We start from the raw sequence: 18,762 nt of genomic DNA, 5'->3' as shown, positions 1-18,762 counted from the left end.
CTGTGATGGCAGCATTAATGCAGAAAAGTACATTGAGATCTTAGAGCAACATATGCTGCCTTCAAGACGTCATCTTTTCCAGGGATGTCCATGCATTTTTCAACAAGACAATGCAAAACCACATGCTGCACACATTACAAAGGAATGGCTGCGGAAGAAGAGGGTACGGGTACTGGACTGGCCTGCCTGCAGTCCTGACCTTCCCCGATAGAGAATTTTGAAAGGAAAAATGCGCCAACGACGACCCCGTACTGTTGCACATCTTAATACGTGTTTGCAGGAAGAACGGGACAAAATAAAAGCTGAAACACTAAATCACTTGGTATCCTCGGTGCCAAAACGTATTTTAAGTGTGGTGAAAAGGAATGGCAACATTACAAAGTGGTAAGTGCTTTACTGTCCCAACTTTTTTTGGATATGTTGCAGGTCTGAAATGCAGGAATGGATGTTTATTAATAAATGAAATGAAGTTGAGCAGACAAAACATGAAATAACTCAGGTTCATCCTGTCTGCAGTCAAATAACAATTAAAGTAAATGTAAGAAACTCTGTGTTTTTTATTATTTGCATTTTCCATGCTGTCCCAACTTTTCTGCTTTGGGGTTGTACAATTAAAGTACATATTTTTCTGTTTGAATAATTTGGTAAGAGTGAATTATGTAAGACCTCCATCCTGTGCTTTAATATATTTACTAGGTAACAATGTAGTAAGATCACACAATTCAATGAAGTCTTTATTTCTATTTAATTTAAGCTCATAATGGCAAAAAATTTGGAGGGGGGATTTTATCTTGTATTAGTGTCAATAGTCATAACCATGTTTGGAAGTGAAAGCTGGGAATAGCATACGTTGATGTTTTATGGGACGTGGCTGCTGTGAGGGGGGTGGGGTGTTTTAGGCCTGGAGGGAAGGGTGTACAGCAGTAAAGAAAAAAAGACTTCATCTCTGCTTTCCTGACAAATGTGCCTGAACAAGTTCAAACATCTAACATTTCAGCAAAAAATCCTAGCTAAAGCAAAGGTAACAGCTTTGTGCATAAATAGTGCTTTATTTATGAATGTGCAGCTAGTAGAATGGTACATCCGGATAAGCCTTGGATGAGTAGCATATTTTGGTACAGAAGTATTACTTTTACTACTTACAGAAACATTTTCAGAACTTTTTTGGAATGGGATGTCCAACAAGCTCGTGATCGGTCTGTGTCCACAAATTTTAATGCAATTTAGAAGTAATGAGTAGTTTGATTACTTTTTTAAATTAAATAATTAAAATAAACCAATTACCTTTTTATAGAATTATTTTATTTATTCATTCATTTATTGTCTGTTTTACTACTGCTTTACCACTGTGGGCAGTTGTAGCCTAATGGTTAAGGTAATGGGCTAGTAATTGAAAGATGGTTGGTTCAAACCTCACCACTGCCAGGTTGTCGCTGTTGGGCCGTTGAGCAAGACCCTTTACCCACAATTGTTTGGACAATATACTGTCACAGTACTGTAAGTCACTTTGGATAAAAGCGTCTGCTAAATTCCAAAAATGTAAATGTTATCCTGATCAGGGTTGCGGTGGGTCTGATTCACTGGGTGAAAGGTAGGGAACAATCTGGACAGGTTGCCAGTCCTTCATAATGCAAACACTCACACACACTCACAAATATTGACCTTCATGCATGTCGTTGGACTAAGAGGAAACCCATTCGGACACAGAGAGAACATGCAAACTCCATACAGAAAGGACTCTGGCCACCAAGCCGGGCAATCAAACCCACGCCCAAAGCCATTCTTGCTGTGAGGTGACAGCGCTACCCAATGTGCAACCATGCCTTTTAGAGAATTAGCAATTTGTAATATTTTACTTTCTTTCAAGTAACTAACCTTACACTTAAAAATATTACATAATACTATTGGTATTGTCATGCAAGAAATAATTAAGGTATTTAAATGAGGTTGTTTGGACATCATAGTCATTTATTTACTGAGTCAAAAGTAGGAAGTATTAATCTGATATTAAGTATAGGAATCAGTCTAAGATGCTGAATCAGAATTACTTTAAATTGCACATACGTTAATGTAACATACTCTTTATTAAGGCACACTGACATGATGCTTTTAAGGTTTATTATTAATATTTAACATTACTAAAAAAAACTTTTGACATTTCATAGATTAGATTTAATACAAACAATGACACACCCCTCTAGGAGAACAATGAACAGATCATATTTTGCCTTTTATTAAGCAGCCAAATGCATTCCTTTAAAGTTCAGCTAAACCCATCAAACATTGACTATACCTGTCAGGGCAAAGAAATGTGTCAATAGTCACACTTGAGAGAAGCCTTTACAGAAGAGTGGAAGCTGATTTAATAACAGTGTGAAGGGGGAGGGATCCTATAGTATGGAATGGGATGTCTGACAAGTGACCATCAGATGACCATAGAGTTCATGATTAAAAAGTTTCCACCAATCATTGGAATTCTATTTTCCTCCTACAAAACATATTTTGCACATACTGTGTGATACAAGATTTTATTTTGCAAGACCACTACTGGTCAGGGTGGGTCTGGTTTCACTAGGAAACACTGGCCGCAAGGCAGGAATACCCTGCCCCCAGATACAGCACAGCTGAGATTCGAACCCAGCTCTCAGCAGTGCTGTGTCTAAAGGGGTGGGGGGTGGGGTGGTTGTTTTTGCCTTGCGGCCAGTGTTTCCTAGTGAAACCAGACCCGCCCTGGCCAGTAAAGCAGGTGATGAAAATGGAAAAAAAAGTACATTACAGTACTAAAAAAGTACATTAAGATTATATTACAAAAATTATATTACAATTCTGTTACTATTTTTTGTATTTTTTTACTAATTTAAGTAACAATGGTTAAATAGTACACACACACACACACTATTTGTCACATAAATACCTCTTGGTATATTTAATTATTGTATAATTCTATAATACATATTCTTTACATTTACGTTTTAATGATGCACTATAAAGTTGCATTATAAATGTTAATTTCTCCCACAATTCAGAGAGTAAGGTGCTAGTTTTTCACCTAGCTGCATTCTATTTTCCAAGGTGCAACATTGTAAACATTTTTTAGATTACAATAGCTCTTGGTGGCATTTACCGTTCATTTATATCAAGTTTTGTCCTTGGGCAACTTTTAAGGTCGAACTGTGAAACAAAACAAAAGCACAACTTAAAAGACCTGCAGTTCTACAGTGTTTGGATTACTTTGTGTCAATCATACACACCAACCCTTCCTGAATTTTAGGACTATAAACAATGCAAGCATCACTGACTGTCATACAGGACTGTGGAGAGTACCTGCACAAACTGACAATTCATTTAGTCTTCACATGACTAATTCTAACCACATCCTGGGATGTATTAGGACCATCCTCCGGGTTACAGTTATGAACATAAGCCACGTCTTAGTGGTCGTGGTGGAGGAATAGCCGCAATTTATGACAAGGACATAGGTCTCACTGTAAAATCAACTCCCATAACAAACTCGTTTGAAGTTCTTATCTCTGACATAACCAATAAATGTTCATCTGATAAAACTAGTATGTTTAAGCTGGTTACTGTTTATCGACCCCCTGGTCCTTACTCAGAATTTCTTAACGAATTTGCCGATTTTCTTTCTAAATTAGTTTTATCAACTAAGAAAGCTTTAATTGTTGGTGACTTTAATATCCATTATGAGGATAAATGTAATCCACTCAAAACTGCGTTTGACTCTATTTTAGAATCTTTAGGCATCACCCAAAATGTAACAGGACCCACTCACCGCTGTAAACATACCTTAGATTTAATACTTACTTTTGGTATAAACATAGACAACCTGGAAATTGTACCACAGAATGACTTAATCTCTGATCACTCTCTACTAATTTATGAAGTGTCCCTGTCCAATAAGGTACAGCAACCAAATCGTTTTAAATATAAGCGCACTATTACATCTGCAACTGCAGCAGCGTTCATAAACTGCCTACCAGAATTACCAAATATACCAGCATCAGAACCTAAAGAACTAGATCAGGCAACTCAAAACCTAGAGACTCTATTGCGCGCAACCTTAGATAACGTAGCCCCACTTAAAACTAAACTGATTAGGGAGAAAAAACTTGCTCCTTGGTACAATGACCACACATGCACACTTAAACAAGCAGCACGGAAATTAGAACGCAAGTGGCGTCACACTACACTGGAAGTGTATAAGATTGCTTGGAAAGATGCTCTAACTGAGTATAAACATGCACTTATAAAAGCTAAATCTTTATATTATTCGTCCCTAATAGAGAAAAATAAAAACAATCCCAGATTCCTTTTTGAGACAGTGTCCAAATTAACTAAAAACGTCAATGAAACTGAATCTAATATACCGCCTGACTGTACCAGCGATGATTTTTTAAAATTCTTTAATGACAAGATAGGAAAAATACGACTTCAGAGTCAGAGTGTGTCACCTGCCAATGTTAAGTATGGACTCACTCTGAGCAGCATTGGTGAGAACAGTGATGATAACAGTAACGAGTTAATCCAACTAAATTCCTTTAATCCAATCTCCCAAAATGAACTAACTGTGTTGATTAAATCATCGAAGTCATCATCGTGTATACTCGATCCTGTTCCAACTCGTTTACTTAAAGATTTACTCCCGGCTATTGTAGAGCCCCTGCTTACATTAATCAATGCATCCCTTAGCCTTGGATATGTACCTAAATTGTTTAAAAGTGCTGTTATTAAACCCCTGATTAAAAAACCTAATCTTGATCCACATGTACTAGCTAATTATAGGCCAATTTCAAACCTTCCTTTTGTCTCAAAGATATTAGAAAAAGTCGTTTCCAAACAGCTATGTTCTTATTTGAATGAAAATTGTATTCATGAAAAATTTCAATCAGGATTTAGACCCAACCATAGTACCGAAACCACATTAATTAGAGTAGTTAACGAGTTGTTAATGTCTTCTGATAATGGATGTGTCTCTTTTCTTGTTCTATTAGATCTTAGCGCAGCGTTTGATACGGTCGATCATAACATTTTACTGGAGAGGCTAGAAAATACAGTAGGTGTTAAAGGACTCGCACTCTCTTGGTTTAAATCATATCTGACTGACCGCTCTCAATTTGTTTATGTAAATAATAAATGCTCGGAAACTACAAAAGTAAAGTATGGTGTTCCACAGCGGTCGGTACTGGGACCGCTATTATTTACACTCTATATGCTTCCACTAGGTGAAATTATTCATAAACATGGCATAAACTTTCATTGCTATGCAGATGACACACAGCTGTATATATCAGCCAAACCAAATGATACTGACACAATCAGTAAGATAGAAGATTGTGTAAACGACATAAAAAACTGGATGTCGTGTAATTTTCTTTTACTTAATTCAGATAAAACTGAGGTTTTACTTGTTGGCTCTAAAGCTGCAAGAGACAAGTTGTCTAACCTGGTGCTAAACTTAAACACGTTCTCTGTTACTCCCAGCCCCGATGTAAAAAACTTAGGTGTCACAATAGATTCAGATCTCTCATTTGATACACACGTTAATAATATTACTAGAGTTGCTTTCTATCATTTGCGTAACATTTCTAAAATAAGAAATATACTATCTGTTAATGACGCCGAAAAACTGATCCATGCGTTTATAACTTCTCGGTTAGATTATTGTAATGCTCTTCTAACTGGATGCTCTGGTAGATCCTTAAACAAACTCCAATTAGTTCAAAATGCAGCAGCTCGAGTGCTAACTAGAACTAAAAAATTTGACCATATTACTCCTGTTCTATCATCTCTACACTGGCTGCCAGTTAAATTTCACATTGATTACAAAATACTTTTACTAACTTATAAAGCGCTACATGGTCTGGCTCCACAGTATCTGAGTGAACTTATTAATCACTACAGCCCAGCGCGTCCACTTCGTTCACAAGATGCAGGGTTACTTATAGTTCCTAGAATTAAAAAGATCACGGCTGGTGGAAGAGCGTTTTCTTACAAAGCTCCACAACTCTGGAATAATCTTCCTGCCTCTATTCGGGATTCGGACACAGTCTCAATGTTTAAGTCTAGACTGAAAACATATTTATTTTCTCAGGCTTTTGATTAGTATAGACAAAGGCGCAGAGCTTGGGGGTTCTTGGTCATAGAAACTTGTGGTGATCAGGGATGTTGGGTTGCTGTCGTTCTGCCTCTCTTGTCCGATCACTCAGGTTTGATGACGGTGGGGAGATGGGCGCTGATGTCCTGTGAAAGCCTTCATGACCTTGTTACCTGCTTGCTCTCCCTTTTAGTTATGCTGTAATAATTAGGGCTGCCGGAGTCTAAAACTCTCTGTAAAACTGTTTGTCAACTAGCATTGTACATTATTAACTACATTCTCTGTTGTTTTACCCCGAGGGCATTCTGATGGAAACCTGTTTACCCGCCGAGGTTAAGGATTAAAGTCGAGACTGCCGGGACAACGATGCTGCTCCTGTCAGATGTGACGGGTCTGGAGTAATTGCAACGACAAGAAATCACTACAGACTTTATTGAAGACTAGAGCGGATAACAACTCTATTATTATTTAATTGTTTATTTATCTATTTATTACCAGTTATGACTTTTAGATAATTTAATTCTGTGTTTGTATGATTTGTGTAAATCGTGTATTTATTTAAAGTATCCTCCAGGCCACCCAAGAAGGATGGGCCCTGCTGAGTCTGGTTCCTCTCAAGGTTTCTTCCTGTAATTTTCAGGGAGTTTTTCCTTGCCACAGTCGCCCTCGGCTTGCTCAACAGGGGTTTTTGTATCTGTTGGTCCTGGATTTTGTAAAGTTGCTTTGAGACAATGTATATTGTAAAAAGCGCTATATAAATAAAGTTGACTTGACTTGACTTGACTTAAACTGTGTCTGTAGTCTTGTATGTTGGGGACGTGCATTTTTTAAATAATATAAGGCACAAAAAAAACACAATAATAATGAATAATAATAAATTTTGGCTCCCAATTAACATACTAATTTATCTCAGATCAGTGGAATTCCTCCACAACAAACTCTTCATGAGCCTTGCTTTGTGCACAGAGGCACAGTCATGCTAAAACAGGCAAGGACCTTTCCCAAACATTTAGAAACACAAATTTAGAAGCATATTATTAATTTTGTCTAATTAATTCTGTACACCAATATAAAAATCAGGAGGGTTGTCCACATACATTAGGCCATACAGTGTATGTTTTGAATTTTCAGTTTTTTGAATGTTCAGTTTTCTGAATGACTGCACCACAGCAACAATGTTGAGCACTCGATTTAGAATCTCAGCTGTGCTGTTGACCTGTTCAGGCATCTAACAGGCACAGTTGGCTGTACCTGACAGAGGTACGTTGAAACGTGCAACTGTAACCTCTACTGGCTGGTTAATGTGCCTGCTCTGTATGCGACAGGGTTCTCTGTGGGACATGTTGGAAGTGGGCGCCTGATAGTCTGCGGCTCTCTTCGGCCAGGGCAGGGTGGTGCAGACAGAAAAGGAACGCTAATGTATGATGACGGCATACATTAGTATAGTGTATGCCTTTTGTTTAAGTTAGCATACACATGTTCACTGCATAAAGTATTACAATAAATTCTAATTAAAAAAATGTTCTTTTTGATCAAATAAAATTTCAGCATTTTAGGCCAGTATAAATCTTTATACATATACTTAGAACAAGACTGGCACAGACTTTGCAAAAAACTTTGCAAAAAAAATAAAAGTATGGAAAACTGTTTTTTTATTACTTAAATTAAACAGGATTAATAATAACAATATAAAGGAATATAGTCCTTACTTCTTAATGCTTACTTGCTCAATATACTGATTATACTTAATACTGAAAAACAATTCTAGCTGTTTTTTTCTTAAAACGTATTTGATTTAAATAATTTGAGTAAGAACCATCTGCAATAAAGTTAATACTTAAAGAAGAATAATTTGTAAGTCTCCTGTGACATTAAAGAGCAACCTCTGAGCAAAAAGTGTTTTCCTGTGGGAAAGTTTATAAATGGGTGTAGTTCTCTTTAACAAACCTACAGGGGGTTTGTGATTAGATTAAACACAACTGTTTGTAGAAATAGCTGTAAGAAGCAAAAAGGAACACTTAAAATTAAGGGACAACAGGATGGTCAATGATTATTGACTAATGCCAGTACAGTAACTAAGGGCACACTGCTGTATGATACACTCATAGGTACACTTGTCTGATGACTGGATAGAACCTTCTCCACTCGTCTGGAATCAAACTGTGTGTTTTCTTTTTCAGCCCTGAAATGTAGGAGCATTAGTTACATGCTATGCTTTGTGCATCCATGCCCAGCATACCTTATGATTAGTATTATTGTGCCCGTTTTTTGTATTTACACAGATCAGTCAAAATACTGGATCACCCCACAAATGTGCATAGCACATGTCTATTTCCTAACAGTTCTGCATGTCAAGGTCAGTGACATATTTAATGTTAAGCTGAGGAGAGTTACTAATAGCACACATATTAAATGACACAGATAAATGACTTGATTAAAGCCAAATCATTATGGCCAGAACACTGGGTTAAAGTACCTCCGTACCCACTAACAGTGGTCAGAGAAGGGACAAGCCACCCAACGCCAAAAGGTTGTTGGATGGCCATGACTCATTGATGCCAAGGGACATAAAGGCCATGTTGTCTGGTACGGACCAACAGTAGGGTTACTGTGGCAAAAATTACTGGTCATTTTAATACTGATAATGAGCTGATTGTGTCAAACTCACTAACATGCATCACAGCTTTCTGTGTATGGGGCTGAGTAGTCACAGTCCAGTCAGAAAGCCCATGCTAACTTCTGTCCATCACCAAAAGCATCTACAATGGGCATAAAAGCACCATAACTGGACATTAATTGGTCCAACAAATTCAGTTTTCTCCAAGATAATGTAGATGGCATTGTTTATCTGCAGGAAAATTACACCTAGGAAGCACTGTAGGACAACAAACCCTGAAATATACAGTTAAAAACCTTCTATTAATGTCCTGGTGACAGAGACCACAGGGCACCTTGTGTAGATATATTTTGTAGTACGTATGTCCCAGGTGGTCCTAATGTTTTGGCTCATCATGCAGATATACATTGTCACAGTGGACAATTTATAATGGGGATAATGTGGTCTTAGAAGTAAGACACATGTATCTAAGGATACCAATGCTAGTAAGACTCCAACAGCAGAACTGTAAGCCATGTTCTTCCAATATTGCCTAAAAGTACTTGTTTGCAAGCCCTTTGCCAAAGTAAAGATTTTGCATTAGACTTGAGTAGAATATGAGACATTCATTATGCAGAAACAAGCATCTCAACACTTGAAGAATTTGCAAAAATGGTATTGCAATTTTTCTTCTTTAATGTGTGACTTTCCCTGATGTGTACCTATGCAAGAAGGGTGTGTTGAAACCATCTCTCCTTACGAAACCCTCTTACCTGTTCAACCTGATACCTGTTAAGGTGGTAGCTGCACAGGTAAAGTGGGGGAGGATGCAGAAGAAGCTGAGTAGGAGGGCCTAGGTGACGCCCCTCTGCCCCCAGCCAGGCCTTTAAAAGCTGTCCCTATCCTCAGTAAAGGCACTCAGAGGGAAACCTTCTCAGTGAGATCACCTGCTCCAGCCCTCTCCTCCTTCTTTATCTCGCCAGCAGCCATGAGCGTCAGAATCAGCAGCAGCAGCTTTTCCTCCGGTGGCAGCTATGGTGGTGGCTTTGGTAGCATGGGAGGTGGTGGTGTTAGAAAAAGCTTCTCCAGTCAGTCTGCCTATGCTGCACCCGGAGGCGCCAGAATGAGCTTCAGCAGCGGCAGTGTTCGCCGGTCCGGTGGTGGCGGCGGCGGCTTCAGTTCAGGCAGCATTTCTGGAGGCTATGGCCTTGGTGGAGGTGCTGGAAGTGGCTTCGGTGGAGGTGCTGGTTTCGGTGGCGGTTCTGGCTTTGGTGGCGGTTCTGGCTTTGGTGGCGGTGCTGGCTTCGGTGGTGGTGCTGGCTTCGGTGGCGGTGCTGGTTTCGGAGGAGGTGCCGGCTTCGGTGGAGGTGCTGGCTTTGGTGCAGGTGGAGGAGCAGGGTTCGTGCCTCCCCCAATCAGTGCTGTCACTGTCAACCAAAGTCTGCTTCTTCCCCTTAACCTGGAGATCGACCCCATCATCCAAGTCGTCCGCACACAAGAGAAAGAAGAAATCAAGACGCTCAATAACCGCTTTGCATCCTTCATCGACAAGGTAAGTTTTTTCCACTTTTGTAGCCTGTAAACTTGAGGGTAATTAAATTTAACTTAATCATGCGGTCTGCTCATTAAAATTTACTTGGAAAGCACTTATCTTTGGCTGTCAGGAGCTTATACCAGAGGATGGCTTTGCAAATTAAAGATTTTTAGCCATTAGACTCTATATAAAAGTTATTTGTAATAGATATAATAGCAATGATACTGCTTGATGGATATCCTTAGCAGGAACAGTTCACAGTTACTATAGTGCTCATTTGTACTCTCACTCTAGAGGGATCCAGTGACAACTGTTGCTTCTAAAGATGTGTAAATGACATTCATTCATTCATACGTTTTGATTGTAGGACTGTTTAAGTATGTATATTGTCAATACTGTGTAAGCAGTACTCTTCCACATTTTAGAACCTTTACTTAGAAGGCAAAAAACTGTGCATAATCAGTACATTATTTATCAAGGTACCATAATATACAAAAAGTCAATTTAATTTAAGGTGTTTGGTGTTTGCATCCTAGTCACTCTCCTTGTATCTTTATCTATGCATACTTAAAACCACAGTAAATACAGAGGGAGAATTCATATACCCTTAACTTTATTAGGAATCAGCATCAGGGAGTGGCTACCACCCTGTGGCCAGGGGGCAGGGAGTGTCTCACCATGCCTGTTTAGGCCTGCCAATAGTCTTGCAGAGAATCTCCTAGAGGCATTGCTAAATTACTTTAAAGATACCAAATGTTTTAAGAGCATAGACCAAGACAGACTTAGTTGAAGCATGCAAATATTGCATGTGCAAATAACTCCTAGAGGCATTGCCAACTTATTTTTAGGATAAGGATGTTCAAAAAGTGAAGACTAGAATAGACATAGCATTGCAGCCTGCAAATACATTTATACAATTTAAAAATAAAAAGTCAGATTTTTAACATTTTAAATTAATAAATGATTATCTGTTTATATAATGTATCTATTTGTTTTTTTTTCTATAGGTACGTTTCCTAGAACAACAGAACAAGATGCTGGAGACCAAGTGGAGTCTCCTTCAGGAACAGACCACGACACGCTCCAACATCGATGGCATGTTCGAGGCCTACATTGCCAACCTGCGCAGACAGCTTGACGGCCTTGGAAATGAAAAGATGAAGCTGGAGGGAGAGCTGAAAAACATGCAGAACATGGTGGAGGACTTCAAGACCAAGTGAGTTGTTCAAACTTTGGTTTGTTGCAGCTTGAAAAAATGTGTCTTACTTGCAGCATTGTATAAACTGAATGAATGTATTTGCAGATATGAGGATGAAATCAATAAGCGTGCTGCTGCAGAGAATGAATTTGTTGTTCTCAAGAAGGTAAGAGCTTTGACCAATTTCTCATCTGTAGAGTTATTCACCTCTTAAAGTGGGATATCATGTTAAATCATTGTTACTTTTTGACAGGATGTCGATGGGGCCTACATGCAGAAGATTGAACTTGAAGCTAAGGTTGACGCACTTCAGGATGAGATCAACTTCCTTAGGGCTGTCTATGAGGCGGTAAGAGCTTGTTCCAGTTAAATTACTGTGAGGCCTGTCTTGCCATAATTTATTTAGAAATGAAAGGTCTTTGGGAGGGGTGCATGATTCTAGTCCTGGAAGGCCATAGTCAAGCAAAAATTGTGAACCCCTGGTCTAAGACATCTTGCATTGCTTCATATTGGTGTCGTTCACTTTTAGGAGCTGCGTGAGCTGCAGGGACAAATCAAGGACACATCAGTCATTGTGGAGATGGACAACAGCCGCAACCTGGACATGGACTCCATCGTGGCTGAGGTCCGTGCTCAGTATGAAGACATCGCTAACCGCAGCCGCGCTGAGGCAGAGTCGTGGTACAAACAGAAGGTATGGGAAGACTTTGACTTTATATAATGTGTAATCTATAATATTACTAGACTTTTACTTAGAATAGTTTGTGATCTTATTTATTTTGATCTCATTTACCAGTTTGAGGAGATGCAGACATCATCTGGCGTGTACGGTGAAGACCTTCGCAGCACCAAGGCTGAGATTTCAGATCTCAATCGCATGATCACTCGACTTCAGAATGAAATTGAGACCATCAAGGGACAGGTGAGCTATTGTGCTAGTTTCTGAACCTAGCTATGATATCTGAATTAATGAGGTTTAAAGATTCCTAAAAGTTCTACCATGGAATAGAAACATCTCATGTAATTTTAATGTGTTTTCTTTTTTCTAGCGTGCAAACCTGGAGTTACAGATCGCAGAGGCAGAAGAAAAGGGTGAGATCGCAGTGAGAGATGCTAAACTTCGCATCAAAGAACTGGAAGAAGCTCTGCAGAGAGCCAAACAGGAGATGGCCAGGCAAGTGCGTGAATATCAGGAACTCATGAACGTCAAACTAGCCCTGGACATTGAGATCGCCACTTACAAGAAACTCCTGGAAGGAGAGGAGAGCAGGTGAGTCAAGTTAATCTATAGAAGACATGATGACTTAAAGTAAATATAATTTGTTGGTATTTGTAAGGTTCTATCTCTAAGTGCATATATGAATCCATTCACAGGATCGCATCTGGTGGTGGAACTGCAACTGTTCACATTCAGGAGGTTTCCAGCAGCGGCGGTGGTAAGTGCTTTTATTGACTTAAAAAATATGAACATCATTGTAGGTAGGGATGCATCAATACCGAACCGAGTACGAGTACAAGTACATGTATTTTTGTTCTTACCGATACCAATACCTATTTAGAATACCATTTTTTTAAAACAAAAACACACGTGAGAAGTGACGATACGATAAGATATGATAAGAGAATGATACCACGTCCAAAAATGCACGTCAACAAGTAGCGAGTGATCAAAGTTGTTTGTGCGCTGATGTGATGAAATCAAGGAGGAAAAATAAATGAATCTGAGTGGATTTGGCAACACGAATAGCATGGATTGTTCTGTAGTGAGTTGGAGGTTAATAAATATTTTTGCAATGTTGGTGTTTTGTTGTTATGTTTTGTAGAGAACGATCAGGTCAGAAATACTGTAAAACGTGTGTGTGCTGGTGTATTCTGATATAAACTATATTATCCCCCTGTCCCACCTGTTTACACTCCTCTACTGCGTTTCCCCTCACACCGTATCCTGCGTTCTCATTGGCTGTTCGACATGTCACTCATTCTCAGTCGCACATCTCAGATCAGATATCTGACGTGCTAGAAAACTCGATCCGGTCGCCAAGCACTCGGTGAGCCGGTCGGATCGAGTTGTTGGATAGTTCACACTTAGCAATCGAGAGCCGAGTTTTGATCGCCGAGTGAACGGCGAGTTGCTCCCGAGCCGGCAAATCTAGCGCCGACCAGTCGCCGAGCGGAAATCAGGGCAAAAATCGTGTAGTGTGAACTAGGCATAACGCAGCAACGTGCAGGTATCGGATGTTTAGTATCGGAGCCTCGTTTGCAAGTACGAGTACAAGTTAATGAGCGCGGTATCGGGCAAATACCCGATACCAGTATCGGTACTCATGCATCTCTAATTGTAGGTGTCATAAGTGTAGACAATAAAATGAATAATGTCTATGTTTTTTTGCAGGCTCTGCTTTTGGAGGCGGATTTGGCTACGGTGGTGGTGCTGGCATGGGCGGTGGCGGTGGCGGTTTTGGCATTGGAGGTGGTTCTGGTTTCGGCATGGGAGGAGGTTCTGGTTTTGGAGGTGGTTCTGGTTTTGGAGGTGGTTCTGGTTTTGGCATGGCAGGTGGCTCCAGCATGAGCATAGGCGGAGGTGGATTTTCCATGTCCCGTGCCTCAAAAGTATCCAGCGGCCGCCGTTTCTAAGCACATTCCTCCAGATCCCTCTACGTCTACCTCTCAGATCCATCTAGACAAATGCCTCCACTGAGAATCTTCATCCCAACCCCTCTACTTTCTCCATCGATCCCATTTTTTTTCTTTAATGGGTCTTTTAGTTAACTCATGCTCTTTGTATTCATAGAACATTTACTGATCTGTATCAAATACGTTTACACATACATAAAATGTATCAGCAGATGCTCTATGTTTACAGAAAGGTGAGTTCTACTGTTGTCCCTGGATTTTGCTGTTTTCCTTTAAGAACTACTTTCCCAGAGTTACTCAGACAAAATAATTTTTAGAAGAATAAAGTACCAGAAGGATGCTCACTTGAGTAGTTCCTGTGTTGGAAGAAGTACTTCTAATGTTCCCAGTTGTTCTGCATTAGTCAAACATGCTATAAAATGGGCTTCTTTGGCCTGGACTCATGTAATTCTTAAAGGTGAACTCATGTAACCACACCCATTTGATTAACAACATCATTGCAAAACCTAAATAAATCTGGTTCCATACAATGTTTTGTTTGACTGGTTATTTTTATACGATAAAAAATGTCAACTTACGCAATATACAAAAAATTACACAAAAGCAATAGCTGTGTTGGTGTCAGCTTAAACTACCCTGGTTCAAACCCTCTAACATCTACTCTACTCATCCACAGTTACTGTCTGTAGGTCTGTCACATTCTTTCTGCTTTTGCATACGTTTTCGTCTCTAAAACCTTTTTCATTTATTTCTCTAATTACAATGGGTTCCAACTTAAAATCACAACAGAAATGTACTTAATACAAGGAACCATTCTTAATCAGTCACCTACATATAATTGCAAATAACAGAAGCCGACCCTCCTTGTGCATGTACTGTATTTGGGAGGTTAAAGAAAACTGGCATAGCAACCAGCTCAAAGTACCACTTTATTGATTTATTGATTTATTGATTTATTGATTGATTGATTGATTGATTGATTGATTTACTTATTTATTTATTCATTTAAAGGTAGGCTTGTGTGCTTTGGATCATTGTCCTGCTGCATAAACCAACTGTGCTTGAGCTTTAGGTGACAAACTAACAGGTGGACATTGTACTTCAGGATGTTCTTATAGACAGAAGAATTAATGGTGCCGATATAACAAGTCCTACAGAAACAAAGCAGCCCCAGACTATCACATTTCTACCACCATGTTTGACTGTTCCTATGATGTTTTTATGCTGAAACGCAGTGTTAGCTTTAGCTTTAGAAGAAGAAGAAGATATACTTTATTTGTCATATATACATATACAGTTGTACAGTACAATGAAATTCTTTCTTCACATATCCCAGCTTGTTTGAAAGCTGGGGTTCAGAGCGCAGGGTCAGCCACCCTATGGCGCCCCTGGAGCAAACAGGGTTAAGGGCCTTGCTCAAGGACCCAACAGTGGCTGCATAGCAGAGCCTGGATTTGAACCACCAATCTTCCGGTTGATAGCCCACAGCTCTACCCACTAGGCTACCACTTACACTTAAGTCATCTAGATTTTATATATGGCAAATATGAGATGAGTCTTTGTGTTATGTTTGGTCAGCAGTGTTGTGGACCTTAAAACTCTCCCATAAATGCCATTTTTGCCCAGTGACATTCTTACTGTGGAATTGTTCATATTGACCTTGACAAAGGCAAGTAAGGCCTGCACGTTTAGATGCTAAATGAGCCACTGTCCTAGTTTTCTCTATTCGTGGATAATGGCTCTCACTGTGGTTTGCTGGAGTAGCAGAACCTTAGCAATAACTTTGTAACCCTTTTTAAAGAATCATACCTTTCAATGACTTAGATTCAAATGCATAAGTATTTGAATATATTTAGAATGAGGCATCTTTTGCTGCTTTTTGAGTCCTTCTAATCTGCTTCACGTTGTTCACAGGTTCTATTTAAGTGATGTTTGGATTCAACAGGTCTGGCACTAATCATGTCTGGGTGTGGCTAGTGAAATTGAACCCAGCTGTCAATCGAGTTAACTGGTTGATTAAGTAGCTAAGGGGGCAAAAACCTTTTCACATAAGGCCAGGAAGGGCTGAACAGCATTTTTCCTTCAATAAATACACTGCCTGGCCAAAAAAAGGGTCACACACTGTAATATTTCGTTGGACCGCCTTTAGCTTTGTTTACGGCACGCATTCGCTGTGGCATCGTTTCCACAAGCTTTTGCAATGTCACAACATTTATTTCTGTCCAGAGTTGCATTAATTTTTCCCAAAGATCTTGTATTAATGATGGGAGATTTGGACCACTGCGCAAAGTGTTCTCCAGCACATCCCAAAGATTCTCAATGGGGTTCAGGTCTGGACTCTGTGGTGGCCAATCCATGTGTGAAAATGATGTCTCATGCTCCTTGAACCACTCTTTCACAATTTGAGCCAGATGAATCCTGGCATTGTGATCTTGGAATATGCCCGTGCCATCAGGGAAGAAAAAATTCATTAATGGTCGTTCAGTATATTCAGGTAGTCAGCTGACCTCATTCTTTGGGCACACAACGTTACTGAACCTAGACCTGACCAACTGCAGCAACGCCAGATCATAGCACTGCCCCCACAGGCTTGTACGGTAGGCACTAGGCATGATGGGTGCATCACTTCAGCCGCCTCTCTTCTTACCCTGATGCGTCCATCACTCTGGAACAGGGTAAATCTGGACTCATCAGATCACATGACCTTCTTCCATTGCTCCAGAGTCCAATCTTTATGCTCCCTAGCAAATTAAAGCCGTTTTTGCCGGTTAGCCTCACTGACAAGTGGTTTTCTTAAGGCTACGCAGCTGTTTAGTCCCAATCCCTTGAGTTCCCTTCACATTGTGCATGTGGAAATGCTGTTACTTTCACTATTAAACGCATCCTTGAGTTCTACTGTAGTTTTTCTACGATTTGATTTCACCAAACGTTTACGTGATCGTCGATCACGATCATTCAAGATTTTTTTCCGACCACATTCCTTCCTCGAAGATGATGTTTCCCCACTGTCCTTTCACTGTTTAATAATGCGTTGGACAGTTCTTAACCCGATTTTAGTAGTTTCAGCAATCTCCTTAGATGTTTTCTCTGCTTGATGCATGCCAATAATTTGACCCTTCTAAAACAGATTAACATGGTTGTTTAACAAATGAGAAGTTACTCACTGCCTCAGTTAGGGTTAAATAACTTGTTGCCAGCTGAAACATAATCACCCATGCAGTAATTATCCAATGGGAGGCTCTTACCTATTTGCTTAGGTAAATCCAGATGGTGACCTTTTTTTTGGCCAGGCAGTGTAAATTGTCTAAACTTTATGAAGTTGGTGATTTGAAACATTTGTATAATAGCTGTCTGCTTTTGACTGCCTCAGTTATTGTGTATTTCTAGCACAAAGTTATTAAAGATAAAACAAAGCATGGGATTAGACAAGAAAAGCTCTCTTAATGCAAAACAAAAGTATATTTAAAAATGTTTAATTTATTCAAGAAACAACATTATCCAACCCACATATCTCTTTAGTAAAAATTTAGTGGCCCACTTAGGTACTTACTTTACTCATCGCTACTTACTACACCACCTTAAGCAGCAATTAATGACAACATCTAAAAGCTTTTTATAATTTAACATTACACTTGGGTGACATGGTGGCTCAGTGGGTAGCACTGTCGCTTCACAGCATGAAGGTCCTGGGTTCAATCGCCAGGTGGGGCAGTCCGGGTCCTTTTTGTGTGGAGTTTGCATGTCCTCCCCGTGTCTGCGTGGATTTCCTCAGGGAGCTCCAGTTTCCTCCCACAGTCTAAAGACTTACAGTCAGGTGAAATAGAGATACAAAATTGTTCATGACTGTGTTTGACATTAATCTTGTGAACTGATAAATCAGTAACTGCCGTTTCTGTCATAAATGTAACCAAAGTGTGTAAAACATGATGTTAAAAATCCTAATAAATAAATAAATAATTTCACTCTTTGTGCAGGAACTTTATCTTATATTTTTGTAAAACTGCTTTAAAGTCAGACAGACGTCTGGCTTTATTTATTACTTTTTCAAGTTGTAGTCATTTGGGTATTATGGTTCTTATGTAGTTTAGTGGAGTACAGCCTCAGACATGGCTTTTTAACCTTTTAAAAACTTTAGCATAGAGTTCCTGACAAAATTTTAAGATGATTGGTTTAGGAAAAGTACCACAGGGCCTTCCAAAATCATGCCTGACTGTGTTCAATTAGTTAAAATGGCATGCAGTAATAATTGGGTATACTAAATGACCAAGTAACCAAGATGGTAATTGGTTTTCAACAGTGTTTAATCATTTTTTTAGATTACATTTTTGAAACTGTGGAATCCTGTGTAACACATGTGAAACAACAGGCCATTAGAAAAGAAGCAATTATTTTTTTGACATCACTATCACAGTTTATCGGCACTATCTGCTGTTTAAGTGTTACTCAGTCTTGTTGAAGCTGTTTCTGGTCAGAGAAACACAATCTTTTGCATTTGCATTACTGTGGGCTTGTTGAAAAGCTGATAGGATTTCACATCAGCTGTAAATTACTTTTGATAAAAGCTTTTGCTAAATAAATAAATATCAACATAAATGCAAGATAAAATGATTAAAAGAAATGGAGCTGATGAGCAATAAAAATAAAATAATAATATCACACATTCCAGTCATCGTTTAGTATTTATAAAT

The 18,762-nt window shown here is 39.2% G+C and overlaps 1 protein-coding gene across 1 annotated transcript; it reads left to right on the top strand.

Annotated features, from left to right (window-relative positions):
- The first annotated feature begins 9,636 nt into the window (after nucleotides 1-9,636).
- On the top strand, nucleotides 9,637-14,604 carry krt5 (keratin 5). Its single transcript, XM_063014992.1, has 9 exons — nucleotides 9,637-10,260; nucleotides 11,250-11,458; nucleotides 11,546-11,606; nucleotides 11,694-11,789; nucleotides 11,970-12,134; nucleotides 12,237-12,362; nucleotides 12,490-12,710; nucleotides 12,815-12,876; nucleotides 13,833-14,604. The coding sequence occupies exons 1-9, from the start codon at nucleotides 9,697-9,699 to the stop codon at nucleotides 14,072-14,074; spliced, it is 1,746 nt and encodes a 581-aa protein (XP_062871062.1). The 5' UTR covers nucleotides 9,637-9,696; the 3' UTR covers nucleotides 14,075-14,604.
- Nucleotides 14,605-18,762: the final 4,158 nt, after the last annotated feature.

Source organism: Trichomycterus rosablanca, chromosome 19 (genome assembly GCF_030014385.1).
Source record: "Trichomycterus rosablanca isolate fTriRos1 chromosome 19, fTriRos1.hap1, whole genome shotgun sequence".
NCBI lineage: Eukaryota > Metazoa > Chordata > Actinopteri > Siluriformes > Trichomycteridae > Trichomycterus > Trichomycterus rosablanca.
This window is presented reverse-complemented; position numbering and strand designations above follow the sequence as displayed.

What these genes read in the sequence shown, in the direction of transcription:
- krt5 (XM_063014992.1), top strand. Translation starts at nt 9,697, where the DNA reads ATGAGCGTCAGAATCAGCAGCAGCAGCTTTTCCTCCGGTGGCAGCTAT. An exon ending in AATTTGTTGTTCTCAAGAAG is followed by an intron (nt 11,607 to 11,693) that starts GTAAGAGCTTTG and finishes ACTTTTTGACAG; the next exon opens with GATGTCGATGGGGCCTACAT. An exon ending in TTAGGGCTGTCTATGAGGCG is followed by an intron (nt 11,790 to 11,969) that starts GTAAGAGCTTGT and finishes GTTCACTTTTAG; the next exon opens with GAGCTGCGTGAGCTGCAGGG.